The 27,617-nt window shown below is 46.1% G+C and overlaps 2 protein-coding genes across 2 annotated transcripts in view; one reads left to right on the forward strand and one right to left on the reverse strand.

Moving 5' to 3' along the window:
• Positions 1 to 3,371, forward strand: part of HCN2 (hyperpolarization activated cyclic nucleotide gated potassium and sodium channel 2) — a 132,062-nt gene extending 128,691 nt beyond the window's left edge. The window contains exon 8 of the mRNA XM_040417516.1: positions 493 to 3,371. Coding sequence (XP_040273450.1) covers positions 493 to 1,385 — 893 coding nt within the window. The 3' untranslated portion in view covers positions 1,386 to 3,371. The remainder of the gene's footprint in view (positions 1 to 492) is intronic.
• Positions 3,372 to 4,734: 1,363 nt separating this feature from the next.
• POLRMT (RNA polymerase mitochondrial) overlaps positions 4,735 to 27,617 on the reverse strand; it is a 64,312-nt gene continuing 41,429 nt past the window's right edge. Inside the window, exons 15-21 of the mRNA XM_040417515.1 lie at positions 20,861 to 20,974; positions 10,845 to 10,897; positions 7,379 to 7,477; positions 7,217 to 7,289; positions 6,126 to 6,211; positions 5,175 to 5,239; positions 4,735 to 4,975 (exon numbers count right to left, since the gene is read on the reverse strand). Coding sequence (XP_040273449.1) covers positions 4,926 to 4,975; positions 5,175 to 5,239; positions 6,126 to 6,211; positions 7,217 to 7,289; positions 7,379 to 7,477; positions 10,845 to 10,897; positions 20,861 to 20,974 — 540 coding nt within the window. The 3' untranslated portion in view covers positions 4,735 to 4,925. The remainder of the gene's footprint in view (positions 4,976 to 5,174; positions 5,240 to 6,125; positions 6,212 to 7,216; positions 7,290 to 7,378; positions 7,478 to 10,844; positions 10,898 to 20,860; positions 20,975 to 27,617) is intronic.

The raw sequence follows: 27,617 nt of genomic DNA on the forward strand, positions 1-27,617 counted from the left end.
TTGTGCTGCATTGGGGACAAGGCCCAATGTAATCAGTGACAATCTGTGTCTAGTGCTGCAAAATACTTTGCCACTGAAGGACTAGCTTATGAGAATGTTTTAATTGTGACCTGGCGACTTAAATAATAATGCCAATTTTAGACAAGCGTGTCCTGTGCGGAAATCACACTTCATGCATGATTTCCCGTTATGGACACTGCTCATCTCTGAGGAGCACACAGCATTATAATGATTTAGAATGCTGTGCGTCTCCAGAATTACCGTATACTGACTAATGCTGTCAGTATGATTCATTAGATACAAGTCATGCAGACATACAGCATTATAAATCAGTATAATGCTGTGTGCTCCAGAGAAACAAGCAGTGTCCATAACAGGGATAACCCCCACACACGGCACGTGATATCTGCACAGGACACGCTCATCTGAAAGCGCCCTAAAAAGTGAGAAATTATCAAACCATGTTTAATTGAACATTTGTCTTTCCCACAGGGAAGAAGAATTCCATATTAATGCACAAGGTTCAGCATGACTTGAACTCGGGTGTTTTTAACAACCAGGAAAATGAAATTATCCAAGAGATTGTAAAGTATGATCGTGAGATGGTGCATCAGGCTGAGCTCAACCAGCTGAGTGGAGGGATGTATGCCACATGCAATCCTCCTTCTCCACAACCCCAAGTCACATCTGCTATTGCAACTTTACAGCAAGCCGTGGCGATGAGCTTTTGTCCTCCAATGGCTAGCCCATTAGTGGGGTCTCCCCGAATCATGAGACGGCTCCAATATGCCCAAGGAGGGCCTGGAGCCTTTTCTGTATCCCCAGCTCTTTTCCAACCACCCCTGCAGCTCTTACAGCATCATCCACCTCCCCACCAAGGTCCACGGCGACAGTCTGCTGTCGTGCCCAGTCCTCCAAACCAATCACCAAGAGTGTCTCAGAACTTTGCCTACCCAGCCAAACATCAAACAGGCTCACAACTTTCTCTCACCCATTCTGGGGCTTCTGCCTCTCCCCATCGGCTCTCTGTACACAAGAGCACACACTCTCTGCATTCTGCTACACTAACACGTGAGTCTCGTCCACTTTCTGCTTCACAGCCCTCACTGCCTCAAGGAGCATCCCCGCTCCGCAGTCCACCAGCTCCCTCTCAAGTAACCGGCAGCTTAACCTCCTCTACAGCCAAGGGGGGCTTAGGCCCACAGGCAGGCCCAAGGGTGCCTGCCCCTGCAAGACTTGCCCTCTCCCACCAGTTGTCCTCTTCTGGTACAGTTGGTGGTGTCTTGGACTCTGCAGTGGGATCATCATTAGGAGGCAGGAAAGATTCTGTGGTTAGTGCCCCAGATACCGATCCAGTAAGAGGGAGACTGTCTGCAAATTTGTGACAGAGTGAGAACACCTAACCTCATCTGTTCTGGGTGGTACATAATTGAGAAAGTAAAATGTGCACTTGTAGTCAGTCACTCCTTGTCTTTTGCTAATTTCCTAATATTTTCATAGCATCATGATGAATAGTGGAGGTATTAATGTGTGAAAATGTCAGGGGAATTAGTAGTCAGTTCAGTAAATACCACCTCTGACAGCAGTCGACCACATAACTCCTCTGCTGTTTACAGGAGTAGGAAAATGTGGCACTGTTCCATGTCAGAGATCTGTGGAGAGCTCTGCCTGAAGTGCGTAGATCTTCAATTAAATGGGACAGAGGCAGCCGGCCTGCCATTAGTGAAGAGGCTGTTGGATGCTAATGAGTGTTGGTTAACAAGAATCTGCAAATCCAAAACTGTGATTATTGCCTGCTTGATAGATCCTCACTCGGAGAACAAAAATTTAAAAGCTACAAGTTTGTTACTTAAGTCCAAAACATACCAAGCCAGTAGTTCTGTGCAGGCTGCGGGCAGTTTGTGTCAGCTCTAGTCCTCCTGGGCTACCTTTATCCAGTGACAGAGTCACATATGGGTATCATGTGAAGCACCTATATTTATATGATCGTTCATAAGCAATTTAATTTATAATCATTTTTATTTAAAGGGGAGGCACATGATCTCACACGTATGAACGCTAGTTCAGCACAGTTAGTGCTGCTTTCTCCCTGGAATGAGTTAAACCACCAAAATGTTATTAAGACTAGGAGACAGATGTGGTACTAATAAGTGTATGCATTGCAGCAATTGTGCAGGGGGCTATTGTGGTATTAGATGTATCCTTACAGCAATAATGCAACCACTGTCTACAGCTGAATGCCAATCTATACTGTCTAACCCTTCCAATGGTTAACCAGTACGACTGATGAGGCTGCTGTGTCAACGCTTGATTTAATATAAAAAAATAAATACAAGAAATATATATATGAAAAAGAAAAACACTGGTAGCCAGACACGCATGCTCTGAAATTGCAGCTGCTAGTTTACAACCTTCTCCTGGTTTATCTGTGGTGCCAAGCAGCCCTTCACCTCTACTGGGCACTCCAATGATCACGGATCTGCCAGATCCCTCGCACCAAAGGACCTGTATGTGTTTTGTCAACTATGTAAAGCTTTTTTTTCCCCTTTTTTGGTTTGATTCATTTCGTTTCTATATCTCACTGCTGTTTGTCGATTTCATGGATTGTATTTTAGAAAGCCATATTATGTATATCACAGCTGTATATTAAGATATATATACCTGTATAATCTGTACACTAAACATCCTGTTATAAAGCAGGAGAGGGGTTGAGTGTCTCTTATAGCCGTAGATTCGTAGAAGCTACACATCAGGACCTTTCACGCGTCGTGAAGGAGGAATGTTGTGGCAGAGCACATTTAGGACTTCTTCACATTTTGTGATTTATCAGTGGTTTGGTGCCTTAGGGTGAAACAAGAATTTCTCTGTTCCCATCATAGACCAACATGCTTCCATTTGAAAGCTGGTCAGTGATGGACTACGGTTCCAATCTCTTTGGCCTGTTTCCAGAATGGAAAAGTAGTGTGATTGATTAAACTACTATAGCAGGATATTTCTAACGGCAGTCAGTACCTGGCCAGACAAATTGGGAGTCCTAATCAGCTTTAGGTTGGTTTCATATTATTAGGGGCATTTATCATTGTCTTTACAGCACTCTTGTGGCATTAATAAGTCGCAGATTATGGTGCTCGCCATGATTTTTGACTTTTTTTTTAACATCTGGCCAGCATCTGAACCTATCACAGCACTCCGGATTTACTAGAACAGAAACTGACTGGCATAGAAGTCTTGATAAATCTCCACATATGTCTTTTTTTTTTTTTTTGCAAAAACACAGCAGGGAAAGGTTATTAAGACCAGCATTATGTTCGTGGGTGTTAATTTGCCCTGCATTGGAGTGACATACCAACTTTATTAATACATTTGTCACACGCCTGCCTTCTCCTGCCCACTTTTTGCTAAAGTGGAAAGGGCGTAGTAAAAGGCTAAAAATGGACACATTTTGTTGCAGACCACCACTTCTGACAAAATATGCAACTGCTGCATGGCAAAAAGTGGTATACAGCCATAATAAACCCCCTCCAGTGGTTCTTGTGCATTTTGTTGCAGTGACAAATGCCATGGTCATATCAAACATGTTGGGCAGTAGTAAAATATAAAACACAATGCAAATGTGTTTTTTTGGGCAGTGTTTCCTCAGAGACCTCTATTGGAAAAAAGTGTTAAAAAAACAAAACAAAAAAAATGCCACAAAAAAAACCTCCAAGACTGTAATTGCTGTTATTTACAAACAAAAAAACATAGCGTGGCAGCACCCTTATACCGTGTTAGCATGTCCTCTTCATGTTTCTATGATATTTTACTAGATGTCTGCACCTACACTAAAGGTAAACCACAATATGGGAACAGGTCCTTACCACTGGAGTGCTGCTTTAAGAAATTTCCTAGCAAGGGCAGTCCCATCTAGACTAATACCGTTTGTTTCAGTGACTTCATTTTATCGGAAGCGAAAATCCATTCTGCCATCTGCTGGCTTGTGGCTTTGATTGTGACAGAATACAGCAGTACCTACTACAGCCTGCAATGATTCCTACATTCCATTTGTCTTGAAATTTAGGAACATTTTTTTTGACATCTTACCAAAAGATTGTCTGAGGAACGGACTTCTAATAGGACTGCCCCTGTAGGGTAACACATATAATGCAATTAATTCATTTCACTAAAAGTTTCCCAATTCTGAGAAAAAAAATAAGTTTATATTATTTTAAGAAGTGGGATATACCCCTCTACTCCATGGTGGCAGTGCCACCATGCGTGGCTGGCAGTGTCATTGATGAATGTATTTTGGAGGTTGGGGGGGGGGAAGGACATAAGAGTGCAGGGTCTACTGTCTCTGCAGAAACTGCACTTTACTAAGCAAATGATTCCAGCTTCTCTGTGTGTGCAATAAACAAATATTTCTGAACGGTGTCTTGTTTTACTAGTCCGCAAGGAGATAATCTGCAAAATGACATCAGTTATCTCCAGTGTCTGTACAGAGCACTCGTGCCTTTTAACCGCTGCACTGAGCGGCTCTGGCGCATGGTTAATGTATTGCTGATAGATGAAGGTTACTCAGAGGACACTTGAAGGAATTAATTCTGCAGCGGAATAGACGGTAAAGCGAGCTGGAAGATGCAAGGATCAGTGGCTGCACAATAGGAGGCAGACTGACAATGATGTATTGATTAGTTACTCAATCCTGAACCTGGTGAGAACGTTTTACATATGATTTACTCACAAGTAGACATACAATCTGAAGGCCAATAAAAACCCACTCATGATTTATTCATACACCAACTTTTAAGACCACGGCACACAAGGCTCCCGAGTAAGCAAATGGGGACCGAAGCTTCCACAGGAAGGATACACAGACAGTAACTGCTGTGACACACACAGCGTCATCTATACACGACTATGGAAATTGTCCACACCCAACAGCAGGATCAGCTGAAGAAATAGGTAGAATCCTTTACATTCTCTAGGTTAAATGTTCCTAGGGGTGGAAAAAAAAAAAGACATTTGAGTGACAAAGTATTATTTAGCATTTAATACAAAAAAATAAAAAAAAATGATACAAGAGAAAAAAGGGTTAGTTATTAATTGCAGGCAGATGTGCGGAATCTGGAGTATGATTGAGTGGATTGGTTTTCCACAGAACCTGTGTGCACCAGATATGATAAATCATCCCTTACCTGTCTTGGGAACATCCCTGAAGAGATTCAGCATCTTCAGATTTTCTGGGTCATGAGCTTGTGCACTGGAAATCAAAAAGTGATAGATAACATGTCATCTCAGGTATTGGGACTTTCAAAAATAGCAGATCGCTTCACTCAGCAATTTTTGGCACTCCCCTAGAAATGAATGGAGGGTGGCCACGCATGCTCGGTCCGCTAACCTTCAGACATTGGTGGCATATCCTAGCAACATACCACCAATATGTGAGATGGACCAACCCCTTCAATCTATACAGAACAAAAACATGGGAAGTATACATTCTGTACTAGCACAATATGGGAATGGGATACAAAGCACTTTACATGGTGAAGGAAAAATAATTCATCCCTGCTCAGGAAACTAGTATGCTGATTGGTTCCTCTCTAAATTAAAGGGGTTCCCTGCTCTCCCCATCAATATCAGATCTGTGGCAGTCCAACTCCTGGCCTCCCCACCAATCAGCTGTTTGAAGGGAGAACGCAGCGCTCGTTCTCTTCACTATTTATCTGCTTGCCGTTAACATTGCAGTGTAATTACATAAATTCCACCCCATTCAATTCCATAGGACAACTGCTCCTTCCCATTCTCGTGAATGGGATATCCTAAGGATACATGGGAAAAGCAGTAAAACCATTTAAGGCGGCATTTCTGAAGAGATAAATATGCACCAGCACTTTGGCATAAAAACATAGCAAATTTCGGCACACACCATATTTGGACTATAATTTGTAACTTTTTAATTCTCTTGCCATGGGCCAGAAACTTTCCAATAGTATACATTTTTAAAGATGCGCCAAATTTATTGAGGCGTGCACCTTTTAATACGCTTGATTCATTTCACTGTGACAAACTTCAGTTTAAGACTGGCACATGAAATTCCAGCTTTAATAAACCTCCCCCCACTCGCCTGTGTATTTTTCAGTACTTACTTGTGACAGTATTTTTGTATCAAGAATTGGGAGAGATTCTGTAAAATGGGCTGACTGTGCAGAGAAACAAACTGTTCCCGGCAAACCTGTGGACAAGCAGTAAGGTTAGCGCTCTGATTCATCAGCTTTGATTCCTAAGGTGCTAGCAAAAAGAAAGCGTCTTTCATATGCATTCTGCTGCAGTGAATAAGCAATTCTGAAGTTCAACAATCTGTAACATAGATGGAGACCAAAACCACACTTGAAAAAAGGGGCAGGATAACATGCTGCTCAATGTTTTAGACATGAACAACCACAATGTCACAGCACTCAGAATGCTCAAATACACATGTTCCTCCCTTGGTATGGAGTGCCAGTGATCCTGTGGCTATTTTACTTGGTACAAGCTCTGTCATGAAGCTCTTGTAGTCAATCAACAGAGTCATCTTAGGCTACATTCACAGGACCATATGCGTTTTTTGGTCTGCAAATTGCGGATCCACAAAACATGGATACCGGCCACATACGGTCAGCCCTATGATAGAAATGCCTATTCTAGTTCACAACTGCAGACAAGAATAGGACATGCTCTATCTTTTTTGCAGGGCCACATAATTGAAGTACGGATGTTGACAGCACACCGTGTGCTGTCCACATTTTTGCGGCCCCATTGAAATGAATGGGTCCGCATCCGTTCCACAAAATCTTGGAATGGGTGTGGACCCATAAATGCACTTATGTGAATGTACCCTTAATGTGAAGGGGTACTTGCTGGCATACAGAACAATCACCATTTTGTGTGAAGAGAGCAATTCCAGCACTACCTTATGCCTTGTAATAAGAGGGGTCTGCTGTAAATAGAGGAGAATGAGAACTGTGTCGAGAGGAATCATGAAAACTGTACTGTACATGGACATTCTGCACAGTGCAAGCCTTAGCATCATCAAAACAAAGGTGCGGCACAGAGCTGGGCAAGATTATGAAAAATAACTATTCCAGAACTATGGTTTCATTATTTGGTAAGGATTCCGCACACACGAGATTAGAATGGGGCCTATTCTTTCTGCCAGCATATAGAGTTGTATCAACTATGTTAAGGAAAAAAGTCCCACCTTGTTCATTATGTCCACAGTATCTGCATGTGTCCAGAAACAGTCATGAACAGACACAAAGGTAATTCCACGTCTGTAATGAATGAAAGATGGCAGGATGACATTATTTGCTGAAAATCCTACTCATATTTACAGTGTGGTCTTAAAATGTGTCAGGCCTACCTGTGACAGTGCAAGGCAGTGAGCATCATGTGTGTGGAATCCAGAGAGTGGATAAAGTTAGGAGGGAAAGCATTCTTCTGTTTCATGGTATCGGGTCGTCTAGAAGTGGAAACATGGATAAGTTAGTCTACTTTCACACTGGCGTTTTGGGTTTCCGTTTGTGAGATCCGTTCAGGATCAGTTTGCATGGCAATACATGGCATATTGTGCCCAACCTTAAATTTTTATTAAATAAAACACATCATAACAATAAAAAATACACCGACTAGAGAGTGGAGGTAAACGGAACTGATTTATTAAATAAAGTACCAAATACAACTCACTTAAACTTTTAAGAGCCCAGTCATAAACTCAGACTCCAATAATAAATAAATATATATAACTAAAACTCAGAGTCCATCCCATCACGGGACGACTATCATTACTTCACCCAAACATCAAACACATCTCCAAAACTTACCATAGATAAGGGGCGGGTGGGAGGGGCACACAGGATCCGGCTCCACAGGCAGGTTCAAGTCCAAGACAAGCCCCAGCCTGCGGAGCGCGGCTAATTATAGCCCTCTCTGCATTCCCTTAAGCCAATCCGCAGTCGTCTCCAGGGCTCCGCTAACCTTCCTTACAACCCTGGGCCATCATAGGCTAAAATTCCCACCAATTGCAGGGTGTTCACTGGGCAGAAATACTTCTCTGCCCAGTGATCCCTCAAAAGCAGGAAACCCTTTTCCCGCCAAAAATGCCTAATAATAACCCATCTATCACCATGCAGACAATTACCACAGGTCAAATAACCATAGGCAAATGCCAGTATGGCCATGCGTCCCCCTCCATAATGTCCGGGGGCCCTTCATTCTAATGCATTCTGAATGGCAAAGGATCCGCTCAGAATGCATCAGTTAAGTCTCCATTCCGTTTTGGAGACAGACACCGAAACGCTGCTTTCTACAACTATTGTTAAAGTGAGTCTGTCACCTTCCTGGAGCGCTATGACAAGCAGTAGTACATGAATAGTACGGCTCCTGCCAAGTCTAGATCAATACATTTTATGGCCATACCCCTGCCTTTTGGCACTGTAAAAGACTGCTAGGACTTCTGAACCATGCACACATCACTCTGTTCCAGTGCCAGTTTGTGGGTGCAGTGGGGAAAGGGAGGTGGATTTGGAGTGGTTTTATTCTTCTAGTACTACTTTTAGTGTGTTCCAGCAAGGTGACAGACACCATTTAACCACTTCATTACCAGAGGGTATACTACCACCCCTTCTATTAGTGAGAATAACTTGGCAGAATTGTTATTTTTATTTTGCATCACAACATTTAGAGAGCTGTAACATTTAAATTTTTCCCCTTAATGTAGCTGTTTGAGGGCTTATTTTTTGGAATGAGTTGTATTTTTTAATTACACCATTTTGGGGTACATCTAATTTACTGAGTACAGTGACCCCTCAACATAGAATGGCCCCAGGAAACAATATTATCAACATACAATGGTCTTTTCTGATCCATCATAAATTGAGATTAGACTCTAGTAGCTACTCTGTGGTGGTAAATGTTTTGTACTGCCCTCTGTCTGTGCCAGGATGAGCTGCTCCTTTGGACACCAGTTAAGAAGCGACTCCATTTTATTTTTCTGGTACATGTATATACTGTAAAAGACCCTGAAGAAGCTCCTGCCTTCACCATAGAAAGTCATTTATAGCTTCCAGCATCTATTCCTGTTTTACTGAAGGACTTGCTTTATAGGTCTTGGTTATCTGCTTATTCTTCTTAAAACTTTACATTTTTGTTATTCTGGGATGACATTTTTGGGCTTCGGAACCAATCATTGGTCTTCCATAGAGATATATACTCAAGTTACAATGGTTTCAACTTCCAACGGTTGTCCTAGAACCAATTAATATTGTAACCTGAGGACCACTCACAGTGCAGGTCATGTCTCAAATGATGTTTGGTTTAGTTTGTCCGATGGATGACTTTGCAGGAGAACCACTTTGTTATGCCCTTGCGCTGCTTGCAAATCGACCACTTCCAGTCAAAGGAGCATTGGTCTTGACACTCACAGCGAAGCTTGCCGCGCACTAATCCTACCTATTCAGTCTTGATGTCTTTGTGCTGAGTCTCCATGCTGGACATCAGCACCTGCGCAGGATCTCAGAAGCATCGCATTTGATGTACAGTTAGCAGAGAGACGCCCATCAACAGTGAAGAGGTGGGACTGAGGAGCAGCAAGCTTGACTTCTAGTGTCAAGGTGCCTTCAAATGGTCGATTTGCATGCAGAGTGCCCTCCCTAGGTCTATTCCGCTGGATGCCATATTGCTATTAACACCTGAAACCTACAGCAAACCTAAAAAAAATGGGTTCTGTAAAAAAAAAAAAAAAGAAAGAAAAAAAAAGTGTCATATATGCACACAAGAAATATGCCAACATTGAAGATTGCCCACATGGAAATCAGATAAGACTGTGCAGTACTGATCTCCTAGGACCTTCTAGTCACACCCCTCCTTCATGAAAGATGCAGAAACAACAAGGTCCTGCCAGCCTCAACATACCTCTGCTGTCTGTTAAGGACATGATGGGGATCTGTGACTGGCATTTTAGTATTGCACTGTTGTATTGACAGATCATTGACTGGAATAGTGGTGGTTCACTGTGGCACTATATTTGTACCATATCGCTTGAATATTACTACAGATGGAAAAGACTTTGGTCTTGATTTATCATGCCTTAACCCCTGAATTTTGGCTTCAAAAAGTCGCAAAATAGGGTTGCACTTTTTCACCACTTACTCCAGTTGGTCAAATGATTTTTTATTAATCGGGTTTTATTTGTACATGTCAAAAATGTACAAATTGTCCTGGCTACCAGAGCTTTAAAATGACCAAAACTGCCTGGCAGCGAAAGGTTTAATGCAGATCTGTCACCATAAAATGCTGCCTTATTCAAATATTTAAACACAGCATGTCTATTAGAGCAAAGGGCACAAAATACATTGTGCTGTGTGGTTTACAGCCACTCTGTCCATGAGAAAAACTCTCTCCAGCCTCCTTTCTTGCCATTGATGATGTATCTGCCTGTATATACAGCAGCTGCCAGTCATTGGTGGGGGGGAGGCAGGAGACCGCTTTCCACATGAATGCAGCAGGCCCATAACCAAACACCACAATATTTTTTGTGTCACTTAGTCTAATAAACCAGCAAACCTTTCGCCTATAATATGCCGCTCTTACAAAAGACAGCAAATGCCAGTGACAGATCTCCTTTAACCATCTTTATTTTGGTTGGTCAGTGACTATGGTGGCCATGGTTGAGGGACAATTTATGAATACAGCATTATTCTTATGCTATTGATAACATTAGGAGCCGTTTCATTGACTAAACTAATAATGTTAAGCCATTCGGCTGGTATACTATTACGACAACTATCAAAGCAATATATTAGTATGAAAGGCACACGCAGAAAACTCACGCATTAGCATCGCTCTTATTTGCCAAGGACACCATCTGGAGGTTACTCTGGAACTGCAATAAATAACAGCACACAACAGTGAGCCAACAGGCTGACGTAAAGACTGCCCCATGGGTAATACATAGAAGGAGATATATTTGCTGCATGAGTCAGCAATTGAAAGGCCTAGTGTAAAAAGGTCATCTTTTATGTGGTACTGCACAGCATCTATTCAAATAAATGGGTGACCATGACCCTCACAGTTGTGCCAGGTCCACTCTATGAGACATACAGTTGTGTTCAAAATAATAGCAGCGTGTTTAAAAAAGTGAATAAAGCTCAAAATCCTTCTAATAGCTTTTATTTCCATACAAACAAATGCATTGGGAACACTACACGTTCTATTCCAAATCAAAACATGAAGAAAAATCTATCAAATTTGTGTTGTTCCTCTAAAAAAAATTCAAGAAAAGTGAATATTAGACTGTTCAAAAAAAAATAGCAGTGTTTGTATTCTTCTTTACAAACTCAACATTCACTATATAAACTGAAAAATGTTTGAAGATTTTGCTTTCCTTTGAATCACTTTACTAATATTTAGTTGTATAACCACTGTTTCCGAGAACTACTCTACTCTGTGTTGCATGGAGTCAACTAACTTCTGGCACCTGTGAACAGGTATTCCAGCCCAGGATGATTGGACTACATTCCACAGTTCTTCTCTATTTCTTGGTTTTGCCTCAGAAACTGTATTTTTGATGTCACCCCACAAGTTTTCTATTGGATTAAGATCCGGGGATTGGGCTGGCCACTCCATAACGGCAATCTTGTTGGTCTGGAACCAAGATGTTGAACGTTTACTGGTGTGTTTGGGGTCGTTGTCTTGTTGGAACACCCATTTCAAGGGCATTTCCTCTTCAGCATAAGGCAGCATGACCTCTTCAAGTATTCTGATGTATTCAAACTGATCCATGATCCCTGGTATGCGATGAATAGGCCCAATACCGTAGTATGAGAAACATCCCCATATCATGATGCTTGCGCCACCATGCTTCACGGTCTTCACAGTGTACTGTGGCTTGAATTTAGTGTTTGGGGGGTCGTCTTACAAACTGTCTCTGGCCACTAGACTCAAAAACGAGATTCTTGTGAACTCGCCTGTAAAATCTCTTTCTCGCTTAGTTCATTAGGAGACACAGGACCGTGGGTATAGCTGCTGCTGCCATTAGGAGGCGACACTAGGCTGAAAAGTGTTAGCTCCTCCTCTGCTGGTTCTACCACCTCCAGCCTGGAGAGAGCATATCAGTTTGTGCCCAAGCAGTAGGAGAAAAACATACATAAAAGCACCCAAAACACAACTAATGCCAGTAGGACTGAACCAGAACTGAGGATCCTACCGGCAAACCAACCGCCATCGTCTGCAGCAATATAGAAAGCAATGGGTGGGAGCTGTGTCCCCCAATGAACTAAGCGAGAAAGAGATTTTACAAGTGAGTTCACAAAAATCTTGTTTTCTCGCTCGTATCATTGGGGGGGGGGGGGGGGGGGACAGGACAGGACCGTGGGACGTTCCAAAGCAGTCCACGGGGAGGGAAGAACCACATGCCCCTGGAAAACATCTTCGCGGAAGCTTAAGACACTGCTGCCTGCAAGACCTTGCGGCCTAGAGCGGCGTCTGCTGATGCAAAAGTAAGCACCTGGTAAAACTTGGTGAAGGTGTGCAAGGAAGACCAAGTCGCTACCTTACACAGCTGTGAAGCAGAAGCCTGGTGGAAACGAGCCCAAGAAGCACCCACCGCCCTGGTCGAGTGGGCCGAGATACCGAGGGGCGGTGCCTTGCCCCGGGAGCGGTATGCCTCAGCGATTGCCGAGCGAATCCATCTGGCCATTGTCATCTTAGAGGCTGGCAAGCCCTGCGGGGACCTTCAGGAACAACGAATAGGGAGTCCGTACGGCGGAACGAACTAGAATGGACAGGTACATCCTCATAGCCCGAACCACATCCAGCGGATGGAGAGCTCGCTCCCTAGGATGTGAGGGAGAGGGGTCGAACGAAGAGAGAACAATGTCTTCGTTGACGTGAAAGGCAGAGACTACCTTCAGCTGAAAAGAAGGTACTGGGTGGAGCACTGCCTTATCTTGGAGGAAAACAAGAAAAGGCTCCTTACAAGAAAGCGCTGCCAATTCCGAAATGCGCCAGATGGATTTAATTGCCCCCAGGAATGCAACCTTCCAGGAGAAAACGGAGGGAAAGAGCGTCTAGAGGCTCCAAGGTAGCAGATTGGAGGGAACCGAAGACAAGGTTCAAGTCCCAAGAGGGCAAAGGGGACCTATACGGAGGGACAGTGCGAGCCACCCCTTGTAGAAGGTCTTAACTAGGGCCTGTCAAGCTAAAGGACGCTGGAAAAAAATTTACAGCGCCGACACTTGTCCCTTTAAAGAACTAAGAGCCAGACCCGACTGCAGAAAGGAAAGGATGGTGAGAAGCGCAGTGGAGGGAGGCTACGTTCCCCACAGAAGCACAGAAAAGACCTCCAAGTCCTCTAATAAATTTTGGATGATGCTGGTTTCCCGGCCTTAATCATGGTTTGGATGACCTTGTCAGGGAAACCTCACTGCTTCAGAATGGCGGTTTCAACAGCCACGCCATCAAACGTAGCAACTCTAAATGCTGGTGGAAGACAGGACCCTGAGAGAGAAGATCGACTCTGAGGGGAAGAGGCCACGGCGTGTCTCCTAGAAGAAGCAAGATATCGGTGTACCACGCGCGACGGAGCCAATCCAGAGCGATGAGAATCGTCTGGATGCCCTCCATCCTGATCCTGCGCAGGACTCGGGGCAGGAGAGGAAGATGAGGGAATACGTACAATAGAGAGAACCCATCCCATGGTGCCACCAGTCTACGGCGCACACTCAGGGATCTCTTGTACGAGAGAAGAAGGCGGAGAGTTTGTGGATGAGTCTGGATGCTATCAAGTCCACCTCCGGTTGGCCCCAACGGAGACAGATAGAGTCAAACACCTCCGGGTGCAGAGACCACTCTCCACGGTCGTCCGACTGAGGGAATGTGGCGTCCAACTCTCCACTCCCGGAACGTAGACCTCAGAAGAGGAGCCCAATGGAGAATGGTTAGACTAATGGCCCGGAGTTGGCGGGTACCTGTGCTGGAGGAGAAGGCAAACCAACCGCAGAAGGGCTAGCCGCTAGTCCAGAGGGAGGCGAACTAACGCCGGGGCCGTGTCAAGGATCATGCAAAGGAAGTGATCCGCCTGGTGGGACGTAGGGAAGACTTCTGGAAGCTCACCAGCCAGCTAAAGCTTGCCAGGGTATCCTCGTTCTGACCGAAGTTTGCTGCTTTGACCAGGATGTCGTCCAGATAGGGAACCAGGGTGATGCCCCTGGTACGAAGAAGGGCAAGGAGAGGAACAAGCACTTTCGTGAAGACTGACGGTGCCATTGCCGATCCAAAGTGAAGGGCGACGAACTGGTAGAGCTGAAGCCCTACTGCAAAGCATAGGAAGCGCTAATGCACCGGGGGAATGGGGACGTTAAGGCACGCCCCCTGAATGTCAATCTAAGAAAGGAACTCGCCTTGCTCCAGTAAAGCAACGATGGAGCGAAGGCACTCCATTCTGAAGTGTTGAATCCGGAGGAACCGGTTCAGCAACTTGAGGTCCAGAACCAGGCGAACGGATCCTTCGTTCTTGGGGACCACAAATAGGTTTGAATAAAAACCTGTGAATTGTTCCGCCAGGGGAACCGGGGAGATCAAGAAAACTCGATCTTGCAACCCGTGGGTTATGATTTCGAGCGCCCACGCGTCTGATGTGGGCCCGCCAAACTTCCCTGAAAAAGGAGACAACCCCCCACCCAAGAGGGGAAGTGCGCTTCATCATGTGGAGGACTGCTTGTTGGCCGAATGGCTTCTTCCTCTGGTCTTTGCAACCCGCAGCCGACCGCGATGCACTTCGGGTCGGCCGGGGAACGAAGGGACGATTGTCAGGTACGGTCGCGGAGACCCCCCGGCGGCCCTGGGAACAGGCCTGAATCGGGCGCAACCCGAATCACGGGTAGGCCCGAAATAAAGCCAAGGCCTAAAGTCGCAGCGCGCGGCCGATTGGGAGGCACTTCAGTTCGGCCAGAGAATGGAGGGACCCGGAGCGGTGTGTCTGAGGCGCTCGCTTGCACATACCGGCTGCGGGGAGAGGGGGATGGCCGGCCGAAGGTAAAATAGGGCCCAGGTTGGGGGCAGGTTGGGCGGTGAGGGAATCCGACAACGGCCTTGCTCCCGGGGTAGACAGAGAGGCTAGGCGACTGTTTCCCCTACCTAAAAGGGAAAAAAGAAAAAAAAATAACAAAAGGAAGTCGCCCTGCAAGCAGGGAGGTCTGCCTCCTACGACGCTAAGCTTAAAACTGATATGCTCTCTTCAGGCTGGAGTGGGTATAGTCAGCAGAGGAGGAGCTAACACTTTTCAGCCTAGTGTTGCCTCTTAGTGGCGGCAGCAGCAGCTATACCCATGGTCCTGTGTACGAGCGAGAAAAGAACAATCTTACTTTCATCAGTCCACAAAATGTCTCTTTAGGCCAGTCAATGTGCTCTTTGGCAAACTGTAACCTCTTCAGCACATGTCTTTTTTTCAACAGTGGGACTTTGTGGGGGCTTCTTGCAGATAGCTTGGCTTCACATAGGCATCTTCTAATTGTAACAGCACTCACAGGTAACTTTAGACCTTCTTTGATCTTCCTGCAGCTGATTGTTGGCTGAGTCCTTGCCATTTTGGCTATTTTCTATCCATTCGAATGGTAGTTTTTTGCTTTCTTCCATGTCTTTCAGGTTTTGGTTGCCATTTAAAGCATTTGCGATCATTTTAGCTGAGCAGCCTATCATTTTCTGCACTCCTTTATATGTTTTCCCCTCTACAATAAACTTTTTAATCAAGGTACGCTGTTCTTCTGAACAATGTCTGGAACGACCCATTTTCCTCAGAATTTCAGAGAGAAATGCACTGTAACTAGCATGTACAACATTTGCTGCCTTTCTTCCTTAAATAAGGGCAATAATTGCTACCTGTTTTTCAAAGAATGAATGATCTCACTAATTGAACTCCACACTGCTATTATTTTGAACATGCCCCTTTCAATTAGTGATTCAGTTACACAAAATCAGCAGCATGCATGTCATGACTGTTGGGTCTGTTGGGTTTCTATTACTCTACTACACCTGCTAGTAAATTATTTGCCATGTAGAAATATCATTTCTACCAAAAACAGTGATTGATCAGGTTAGTGATGTCTGATTGCTATTTTGAACATAACTGTATATCTCTCATTAGGTATATTGCTTTCTGCTGACCTGTATTACAGAGCAAAATTATGACAAAGTATAGCAAAAACGCCATACTTAAACAGTACTCGGGGAAAAAAATCACAGGGCAAATGCAAATGTCATAAAAATTCAGTTCCTATATGAAAATTTGATCAGACCAGAAGCAAATAATAGAGAATATATTTCTCACTGATGCACTGGTAGCATGCCATTATACTTTAAGCAACCCACTTTCATATGGTCTTTAACATTAAATGGTCACTCATTTTTTCACACAACTTTGCATAACTCAATAGTACAAGTGACCACAAGCCCCTTTGTAATGTCTTCCCAGTGAGAAATGTCTAGATCTCGGGTTTTCAGCTGTTTACCTTTACCTACGCTGTAAGTGACAATATGGGACAGATATACTGTGGCGTTAAATGGAAACGAGATTTTGATAATGATGGCCTATCCTCAGGATAGATAATCAATATTAGATTGATGGGGTCAGACACCCGGGACCGCTGCTGATCAGCCGTTGGAAGAGACCACACTGCTACCTGACCTAGGCACAGCTCAGTCCCATTCAAGTGAATGTCGCTGAGCTGCAATATCAAACACAGATGCTATTCAATGTATGACGCTGTGCTCGGTAACCTGCAAAAAGTGCCCAATGCTCACCAGAGCTCTGTGGTCTCTTTAAACAGTTGACTGGCAGGGGTGCCAGGTGTCAGACCCCGCTGATCTGATACTGATCACCTATCCTGAGAATAGGTCATCACTATTAAACTCCAGAAAACTTCTTTAAGCTAACCGTGCACAGCCCCTATAAACCAAATAAAGAACATCATATACATTTAAATAGTCTATTGTCAAATTCGGTCTGACCTCTGCATTCCACCAATAGTCTTTCAGGATAATAAGAATATTGATCACTTAACCCTTTATCAAAGATGTAAGTAATACACCATGTAAAATAAACATACGCCAGCCAGCCAGATACCTCTGACTGTAGTCCGATGCATGGACTCCACTCCAGAACGTGTAAGCAATCCATAATAGTTACTGACCTAGCACCAAGAGCACAGTCTGACAGATTTTAAGTTCCTGGTGCTGGATCAGTACTTACTGTGCATGTAATACACAATAATGGTAAACATGTTCCATGACCATGACATGTTCCATGGGGAAAATTGGCTTCTACCGCACATGTTTTTTTTTTTTTTTTGCCTTCCTCTGGATCAACTTGCAGGATAGCAGGCCGAACTGGATGGACAGATGTCTTTTTTGGCCTTATAAACTATGTTACTATGACTAGACCGTGGTTCTTAACTCAGACTTTTAGCTGCATTTTTTTTCTTCCTGGATCCAAATTGCATGAAGGTGCTCATTAAAAAATATATGGGTTTTGGGGGTATAATTTCCATTTTCCTTTTATTTACACGCAACTACTCCTTCACTGAAACTAACTTTTTGAACACCATCATGAAGATACAGAATAATAACATATAAACAGCTCTTTACTAGAAACCAACTGGCTGGAGAACACATCTCAGATGGGACAGGTTCCACCCCAAACACATAAAAAAAAACATCATCTACAGTCAAGCCATCAGATACAACCGCATATGTTCAAACTCTACAGACAGTGATGAACACCTTGGAAATTCCAGACATTTTTGAGTCAAGGACAGAACCCCCCCTCCCCCGTCGTGTGCTATAGATGGCCCCATAATCTCAAAAGCATCATTGTCAGAAGCTCACTGTCCTCTCCAACAACTACAGGAACATTCCCCTGCAAACAGACCAAATATAATGACGACTGATAAAATACAGGACCCCAATACACATCAAGAGTACAAGGTGCAAGGTATGATCACCTGCGCCACGTCAAATATGGTCTGTTTGATTGTACAGTTGTGGCCAAAAGTTTTGAGAATGACAAAAATATTGGAAATTGGAAAAGTTGCTGCTTAAGTTTTTATAATAGCAATTTGCATATACTCCAGAATGTTATGAAGAGTGATCAGATGAATTGCATAGTCCTTCTTTGCCATGAAAATTAACTTAATCCCAAAAAAAACTTTCCACTGAATTTCATTGCTGTCATTAAAGGACCTGCTGAGATCATTTCAGTAATCGTCTTGTTAACTCAGGTGAGAATGTTGACAAGCACAAGGCTGGAGATCATTATGTCAGGCTGATTGGGTTAAAATGGCAGACTTGACATGTTAAAAGGAGGGTGATGCTTGAAATCATTGTTCTTCCATTGTTAACCATGGTGACCTGCAAAGAAACGCGTGCAGCCATCATTGCGTTGCATAAAAATGGCTTCACAGGCAAGGATATTGTGGCTACTAAGATTGCACCTCAATCAACAATTTATAGGATCATCAAGAACTTCAAGGAAAGAGGTTCAATTCTTGTTAAGAAGGCTTCAGGGCGTCCAAGAAAGTCCAGCAAGCGCCAGGATCGTCTCCTAAAGAGGATTCAGCTGCGGGATCGGAGTGCCTCCAGTGCAGAGCTTGCTCAGGAATGGCAGCAGGCAGGTGTGAACGCATCTGCACGCACAGTGAGGCGAAGACTTTTGGAAGATGGCCTGGTGTCAAGAAGGTCAGCAAAGAAACCACTTCTCTCCAAAAAAAACATCAGGGACAGATTGATCTTCTGCAGAAAGTATGGTGAATGGACTGCTGAGGACTGGGGCAAAGTCATATTCTCCGATGAAGCCTCTTTCCGATTGTTTGGGGCATCTGGAAAAAGGCTTGTCCGGAGAAGAAAAGGTGAGCGCTACCATCAGTCCTGTGTCATGCCAACAGTAAAGCATCCTGAGACTATTCATGTGTGGGGTTGCTTCTCATCCAAGGGAGTGGGCTCACTCACAATTTTGGCCAAAAACACAGCCATGAATAAAGAATGGTACCAAAACACCCTCCAACAGCAACTTCTTCCAACAATCCAACAGTTTGGTGAAGAACAATGCATTTTCCAGCACGATAAGCATTTTTTTGCCATAAGGCAAAACTGATAACTAAGTGGCTCGGGGACCAAAACGTTGACATTTTGGGTCCATGGCCTGGAAACTCCCCAGATCTTAATCCCATTGAGAACTTGTGGTCAATCCTCAAGAGGCGGGTGGACAAACAAAAACCCACTAATTCTGACAAACTCCAAGAAGTGATTATGAAAGAATGGGTTGCTATCAGTCAGGAATTGGCCCAGAAGTTGATTGAGAGCATGCCCAGTCGAATTGCAGAGGTCCTGAAAAAGAAGGGCCAACACTGCAAATACTGACTCTTTGCATAAATGTCATGTAATTGTCGATAAAAGCCTTTGAAACGTATGAAGTGCATGTAATTATATTTCACTACATCACAGAAACAACTGAAACAAAGATCTAAAAGCAGTTTAGCAGCAAACTTTGTGAAAACTAATATTTTTGTCATACTCAAAACTTTTGGCCACGACTGTAGATATCAAATATCCTACTGGGGGTCTCTAGGTCGGTAAAACTGGTCAAAAACTTAGAACAAGAAGAACTTTCATCACCACACAATAAAAGAAATAAGGAAAGATTTGTCTGTACCTTTTGCAGCCATGACCACAACATCACAGACATTAAAGTATTGATATTAAAAGGGAATTTCTAATCTCAGAAGGACATGAGAATTTGGGAATACAAGTTCATGACAAGCTCTGACAAACTTAGATGAGAAATGAATATGTCTCAAGGATTTATGTCCTTCTACATCTCTTAAAGGGGTTTTCCCATCACAGACATCTGGGACATATCGCAAGGAGGTAGGACCCGCACCTACAACGAGAATGGATCAGGGAAATAAATTGAGGGCGCACTGCGCATGCACAGCCGCCCTCCATTCATTTCAATGGGGCCACCGAAAATAGCTGAGCCAGTTGGCTCGGCTATTTCCGTCTGCCCCATAGAAATAAATGGGAGCAGGGGCCGCACGTGTGCGGTGCGGTGCGCTCCCATTCATTTGTATGGGAGCAGCGCTTGGTGGTGAACGGACCCCGGAAACGTCCAGGCACAGGGGGTCGTCCAGGCACAGCTCTCCCCGCTCCGTTCTCCTTGTAGGTGAGGGTCCCAGAGGTGGAACGTGCACCTATCAGACAATGAGGGCATATCCTAGCGATATGCCCCCATTGTATGTGACAGGAATACCCCTTTAACGAATGTGCCCCTCAGACCTCTTGAGTTCATTGTATTCATGGACTGGATATCTATTAGAGGACAAAAAAACTTTCACACTTATCTATAATCCTCATGTATAATTGCTCCAACAATTTATTGCTACATCTGTTTGTTTCCTTCTCCACTCCTATTGATCTAACATCACCTGTCTCATCTACCTCATTATTCCCATTTACTTTGTTGTATAAATATGTGACTCATCAGACACGGTCTTAAGAGACGCCTGATGAAGAGGCTCAAGTAGCCTCAAAATAAATTTTGTCATCATCTTTTGAGTTAGCCATTAAAAAGTTATCAGCCACTAAGGAATCTCATTCCTTTTTTATCTTCTATTTACTGGCTAACAAGGTACAACTATAAATTTTTACTTTATTTTTTATTTTGTAATTTACATTGATTAGCTTATTTCAGAAGTCTGAAAATTGGAGCGAAACCCCTGGCAGGGAAGGGTTAACAGAAGTCGATTAGGCAGTTGCTGTACAGATTTCTAGATACGTAATAAGAGAACTCTCTCACCATTACATTCTTGGTACGGTGGTAAGGCTGTATAATAGGCAGTCCAATCGGGGTCACCCACTCCACTGTGTTTCCAGACTTTGAAATCATGCGAGCACTTTCTGTCAGCCAGTGCTAAGTGCAAGAAGAGAAGAAGCAGTGGGGTCACATTCCTTCACAGCTACTACATATGATACCTGCCCACTCCGATGTAGTAGAATCATCTGTATTTATACAGAGCTAACATACTCTGCAGCGCTTTACAATTCAACATTGAGTTTGTGATCAGGAAAACTAGATTTTTGTACTTACCGTAAAATCTGTTTCTCTTCCGTTCATTGGGGGACACAGGCTTTAAACATGGGTATAGCTGTTGCCGCTAGGAGGTGGAAACTAAGAACACAAAGTGTAAGCTCCTCCCTCTTAAGCTATACCCTTCCTGCAGGGACTAAGCTAAATCAGTTTAGTGCAAAAGCAGTAGGAGAAGCCAGACACAAGAAAATTACAAACCCAGAACCACACAGGCCCAAAAAGGCCCATAAACAAAAGAAATGGGTGGGAGCTGTGTCCCCCAATGAACGGAAGAGAAACAGATTTTATGGCAAGTACAAAAATCTAGTTTTCTCTTCCATCTCATTGGGGGACACAGGCTTTGACCATGGGACGTTACAGAGCAGTCCCCGATGGTGGGCTTAACTTCAACCCCCCTGACAATCATAGAACCGCTGTCTGCAAAACTCTACGCCCCAAAGAAGAGTCAGAAGATGCAAAGGTGTGCACCCTGTAAAACTTGGAAAAAGTATGCAAAAACGACCAGGCCTTGCACACCTGAAGGGCCGAAGCCCCGTGATGCACCGCCCCAGAGGCCCCCACTGCCTGAGCCGAATGAGCAGTCACCCGGAAGGGCGGAGCCCGGTCCTTAACGGGGTACGCTTCCACAATAGCCAAACTAATCCATCGGTAAATGGAAGTCTTTGATGCTGCCAGCCCTCGTCTCGGTCCCTCTGGAATCACGAACAGGGAATCATCCCGCCTGAAAGATGCCGTCTCGGACAGATAAACCTGCACAGCTCGTACTAAATCCAGGTTATGGAGCAACTGCTCCCAAGGATGAGACGGGTCCGGACAAAATGAACGGAGAATAATCTCCTCATTTAGATGGAATGCCAACACCACCTTCGGCAGGAAGGACTGCACAGGGCGAAGGACCACCTTATCCTGATGGAGGATCAGGAAGGGCGACCGTCAAGGAAAGCCAAAAGTCGTGGCAAAGAAAAGCAAATGGGAGACAGCTGTCGCCGCTCGCACCAACTAAAGTAGGACTTCCAGGTCCGATGGTAGATTCTGGAAGACGGCGGCTTCCTGGCCCGAATCATGGTCTGGACCACCGCATCCGAAAACACACGAGCTTTCAGTACGGCGGCTTCAAAAGCCATGCTGTTAAATGTAGCGAACCTAAATTCGGGAGGAAGATTGGCTCCTGCGACAGCAGGTCCTCCCGAAGAGGAAGACGCCAAGGTTCGTCAGTGAGAAGGGCGACTAGGGACGTGTGCCACACCCTGCACGGCCAATCTGGGGCCACGAGAATGACGGGCAGTCCCTCAGACCTGATTTTCCGGAGAAGACACAGAATGAGAGGAAGAGGCGGGAACAAGTAAGGAAACGTGTACCGACTCCACGGGCTCACCAGCGCGTCGCATGCCAGGGCCATGGGGTCGCTGGACTGCGCAACGAAGTCCTCGACCTTGTTGTTGAAGTGTGGGGCCATGAGATCCACATCCGGCTGACCGCACCTCTCGCAGATGGCTCGAAAGACCCGTGGGTGAAGAGCCTACTCGCCGGGATCGAGAAGCTCCCGGCTGAGGAAGTCTGCAATCCAGTTGTCGACGCCGGGTATGTGAACTGCCGACTGTGCAGGAACAGATTTCTCCGCCCAGCTCCTCGCGTGACCATACCCCTTGAACAGAGAGATTTTCCAACACCTCCACCCTCCCCAAACCCTTTAGGCTTGCATTAACACCTTCCAACAGAAAGGAAGGGACCAGCGACCCGACGTCAACATCGGAGAGACCATCCACCATCTGAGGGCCCGGCGCACTGGGGCAAGGAGACGCATCGGCCGACCCAAGGAGGCTGGGGAGCGATCCCAGCTGGACAGAATGGCTCGCTGAAGCGTTCTGGTATGGAACTGAGCATAGGGAACTGCTTCGAAAGGCAGAGACCATGAGCCCCAGAGTCCACATGCAGCGATGAATGGGAACTGGAGCTGGCCGCAACAAGGGGAGAATCTGAAGACGGAGAGCGGATAGTTTTTCCGGAAGCAAGAACACCTTGGCCTGACAAGTGTCCAGTACCATGCCCAGATAAGTCAACCACTGCGATGGATAAAGACAAGACTTCTGACTGTTCAGGTTTCATCCGAAGTGCTCCAGTGTGACTAGAACAATCTTCAAGCTGTCCGCCGTCCCCTGGAACGACGGACCATTCACCAGGATGTCGTCTAAGTAAGGGATCGCCACGATCCCCCTGGCATGGAGCAGGGCCATGACTGCCGCCAGAACCTTCATAAAGACCCTGGGAACAGTGGCCAGGCCGAACGGGAGGGCTACAAACTGGTAGTGAAATGGACCCACTGCGAACTGGAGAAACCTCTGATGACTGACGCATATGGGCACATGAAGATAAGCGTCCTTGATGTCTATCGAGGACAGGTACTCCACCGGTTCCATGGACGCAATGACCGACCTCAGTGACTCCATCGGGAATCTGCGGACGCGAAGGAAACAGTTGAGCGCCTTGGGGTCCAGAATGGGACAGACCGTCCCCTCTTTTTTGGGAACACAAAGAGATTGGAGTAAAACCCCTGAAAACGGTATTGTGCAGGAACCGGAACAATCACACCTTGCTGCAGCAGCGTGGGAATTGTCAGAAAAGAAGAATCTGCGGCTGCGGGAGAGGCCGGAGGAGATGACCGAAAAAAACGGGATGAGGGGAGGCCTTGAAATCCAGCTTGTAGCCCTCTACAATGACCTCCCACACCCACCCATCTGAGACGTGAGCCAGCCAAACATGTCGAAACACATGAAGCCGGCCGCCCACCCGCACGTAGGGTGCCGGAAGCTGCCTGTCATGCAGCGGAGTTCTTAGGGTTAAAGGACTTGTAGCCCTGTTGGCGGGATGCGCTTCCGATCCGTGGCAAACTTGTCGGACGCCCTCTTGGGGCTGGAAAAACTCTGAAAGGGATGAAAAAAATACTTCAGTTTTTTTTTACCTATTTAGACCGCCTGTTCTGTGGTAAATGGGTGCTCTTACCACCTGTAGCGTCCGAAATGATCTCATCCAGGCGCTTACCAAAAGGTCTGCCGCCGGTAAAGGGGAGAGCAGTCAGGGTCCGCTTTGAAGCATTATCTGCCGCCCAGCAGGAGAGCCATAGGGTACGGCGAATAGCCACCAACAGGACTGACGAACGAGCCATAAACCTGGCCGCGTCCAAAGATGCTTCACAAATATATGCACTGGCATGCGAGAGCTGCAGGGCCACATCTTCAAGTTCCCCCGAGGGGACTCCCGAGTTAAGACCCTGAAATAAATTACTTGCCCACTCTCCCATAGCCTTGCTCACCCATGTAGAGGCAAACACCGGCTGCAGCTCTGTGTCCACTGCTTCAAAGGCAGATTTTGCAAACGCTTCCAGCTTCTTATCTTTGATATCAGAAAAAGAAGCCCCATCCGCCATTGGCAAGGTAGTATGTTTAGCCAAGCGGGAAACTGGCGGGTCCACTATAGGTGGAGCCGACCATTTCTTAGTCAAATCCTCCGGAAAAGTATAAAGGATGTTCAAGCGTTTTGGCAACATGAAATGTCTATCAGGGAAATTCCACTCCTTGGAGAGGGAGGAATCAAACTCCTGGTGGCTGGGGAAACACTTGTGCGAATGACGGGACTTCCTAAAGGAAACCCGTGCTGGCAGATGACGGAGCTGGAACCTTCAACGTCTCAATAACTGCCATAATTAAATTGTCCACCATGGAGGACAGTTTGGACGACTGACCCGCCGATGAGACAACATCCTCATCTGATCCTCTCTCTTCGGAACATGCCTCTTCAGCGCGGGACATGTCGGAGTGAGACTCTCTAGTAGGGCAAGGAGAGGCCGAGGAAACGGGAGACACAGACACCCTTTTGAGGGAGGATGTTCTGGCCCGTTTTGTGGGACGGCCGCGATGGGCATGCACCCAGTGATCCCCAGAGTCGGACCGGTCAGAGGACTGCCTTGCCGACAAACGTCACAATATATCCACAATAGCTTTGTTGGTATTGGAGACATCCTGCACCACCCTAGACAGGGAACGTGCCCATTCCGGTTCTTCCGTAGCTTGCGCAGCGGGAAGAAATTTTGCGCAACATGATGCACAAGCAAAATGACGCACCAAAGGGACTGCCTGCTTCAGGACCTGGGGTCTGGGCTCAGACATAGCGACAATCCTGGCGACGAGGAAGTAGGGAAGGTTATACCCTGTAAGAAGGGACAAACAGCACTTACCCAGCCTGTGTCCCTCCAAGCAGCAAGCCAGTCCGTCAGCATCCCGCCGGGTGCTTTAAATCCCGGAAGTAGGCGGAGCCTATTCTCCCTCTGCTCTGCTGCTGGTGTGGGGGCGGGGAAAACACAAGCCCCGCCCCCAAAATTACGGGGCTCTAGCGCCCGCCCATCATCTCTGGCCCCGCCCCTTCCGGAACACACGCCGGCTTCCCCAGGCGAACCCAGATGCCGACCAGGGAAAAATAAGCCGCGGGGGTCGCACAGAAGTCGGGGCCTCAATTAACAATGGCCCCGGCTGCCCCAGAACAGACACGCCGACCAGGAAGTGGCGCTCAGGAGGAAACTCCGCCCCCCTCCTCTCCCAGGTGCGTTCAGGATGGCGCCGCCATGGAAACGGACGCCCCCAGTAGTATGCCCCAAATGAAGCCGGGGCCTCAATTACCAATGGCCCCAGCGGCCCTGTGGAAGCAGCGATATCCTCAACCGGGTCGGCCACACAACAGGAGCAGCCCCCTGAGCCTTGCACAGGTGCCATTTAAAATTTAAAGGGCTCTTAAAACACATGGGGAGGAGAGGGAACTGGAGGGGGCATTGGCGGCAGTCTCCTACTCACCTGTCCGAAGTCTTCTGCCTCTGTGGCTCCGGCCGGATCACCACCTTCGGTGTGCGGCCCTTTGGTGAGGGACACTACACCAGAAACAGAGGGGACTTTCGCTGGGACGGCCGTAGTGATGCGATTGCTGGCGGGAGACAGAGTTGTTTTACGGGAACCTCTGGTCCTCCTTTTCTTCCGGAGAGCAGGAACGAGCAGGGAATTTGGGTGATCCCCTGGTTACCCGTCTCCTGGGTGGGAGTGCAGACAGTTTTACGGACTGCCTGAAGCTTCCCGTTAAAGAAGGAAAGAAGAAAAAACAAAAAATCAGCAGACCTGCAATGCAGGGAGGTCTGCCTCCTACAGACACTAAGCTAAAACTGATTTAGCTTAGTCTCTTGCAGGAAGGGTAGATCTGAAGAGGTAGGAGCTTACACTTGGTGTGCTTAGTGTCCGCCTCCTAGCGGCAACAGCTATACCCATGTTTAAAGCCTGTGTCCCCCAATGAGACGGATGAGAAAGAAGCTTCTTCCGGTAAATGCCCTCTACAGCCCTGCAGACTTGTAAGTTCATCTTCTATTCACAAACCAGTCTATCGAATTTTCTCTATCCATACAGATCAATAAATAGACATTTATATAGACTCCCATAAGCTCAGCAGATAGACTATGTAGTCTCTCGGGTTATCTCTTATGGTTTATTAACGCGAACAAGATCCTTGGAATGATACAACTGCACACAAAACCTTGGGGTGACTCGATATACTAAGGACTCAAGCAGACGAACGTAGGGGCACCATGCCCATATTGCGGACTGTAAATGGCTGGTCCGCAATATACTGGTACCCATTGACTTAAACGGGTCTGCAATCCGCCAGCTACGGCCAAAGATTGGTAATCTCCTATTTTTGGCAGAGCAGATGCAGGGATCGGAAGCCCACAGAAGCACTACGAGTCGCTTCCGTGGGATTTTGAGTCTGTGTCTCCGCACCGCAAAAGACAGGACACGTCCTATCTTTTGTCGCATTTTGCATGAGCCCTTGCGTTCGTCTGCATGAGCCCTGAGGCAAGCTTTTTTGCACGGAGTGCAAACTTAAAAAAAAATAAAAAAATCAATGCTGGAGAATTCAGTGTGCTGTGCCATACAGGGAAGTCATATAATACAAACATGTGACATAAACCAGGCATTTATTAGCTACATTCCAAAATTCTCAACACTGCTTGACCTACACGATTTAACCCCTTAAGGACCTGCGCAGTACATGTACGGGGCAGGTGGACGTGACTTAAGAACCAGCGCCATACATGTACGGAGGGCTGATCGGGCGGGTGCAGGAGCTGCGCCCGCCCCAACCAGCGGCACGGACCCGGCAGTCACTGACAGCCAGGCCCCTGCTGTATACGCCGGCATCTGTGAAAACACTGATGCCGGCGTGTTAACCCCTTGTATGCCGCGGTCAAAGCTGACCGCAGAATGCAGAGGGTTCACAGAGGGTACGGGTACCCTTCGCTTCCCCGCGCTGCAGTGGCAGGGACCAGATGGCAGAGAAGGGAAGCCAGATGCCTTCTATAGGCATCAGAGCTTGCCTTCTAGGGAAGCCTGTGAGATCCAGCCCTTAGGCTGGGTCTCACAGGCAGGGTGTCAGC

This window comes from Bufo bufo, chromosome 2, assembly GCF_905171765.1.
Source record: "Bufo bufo chromosome 2, aBufBuf1.1, whole genome shotgun sequence".
In the NCBI taxonomy this organism is placed as follows: Eukaryota; Metazoa; Chordata; class Amphibia; order Anura; family Bufonidae; genus Bufo; species Bufo bufo.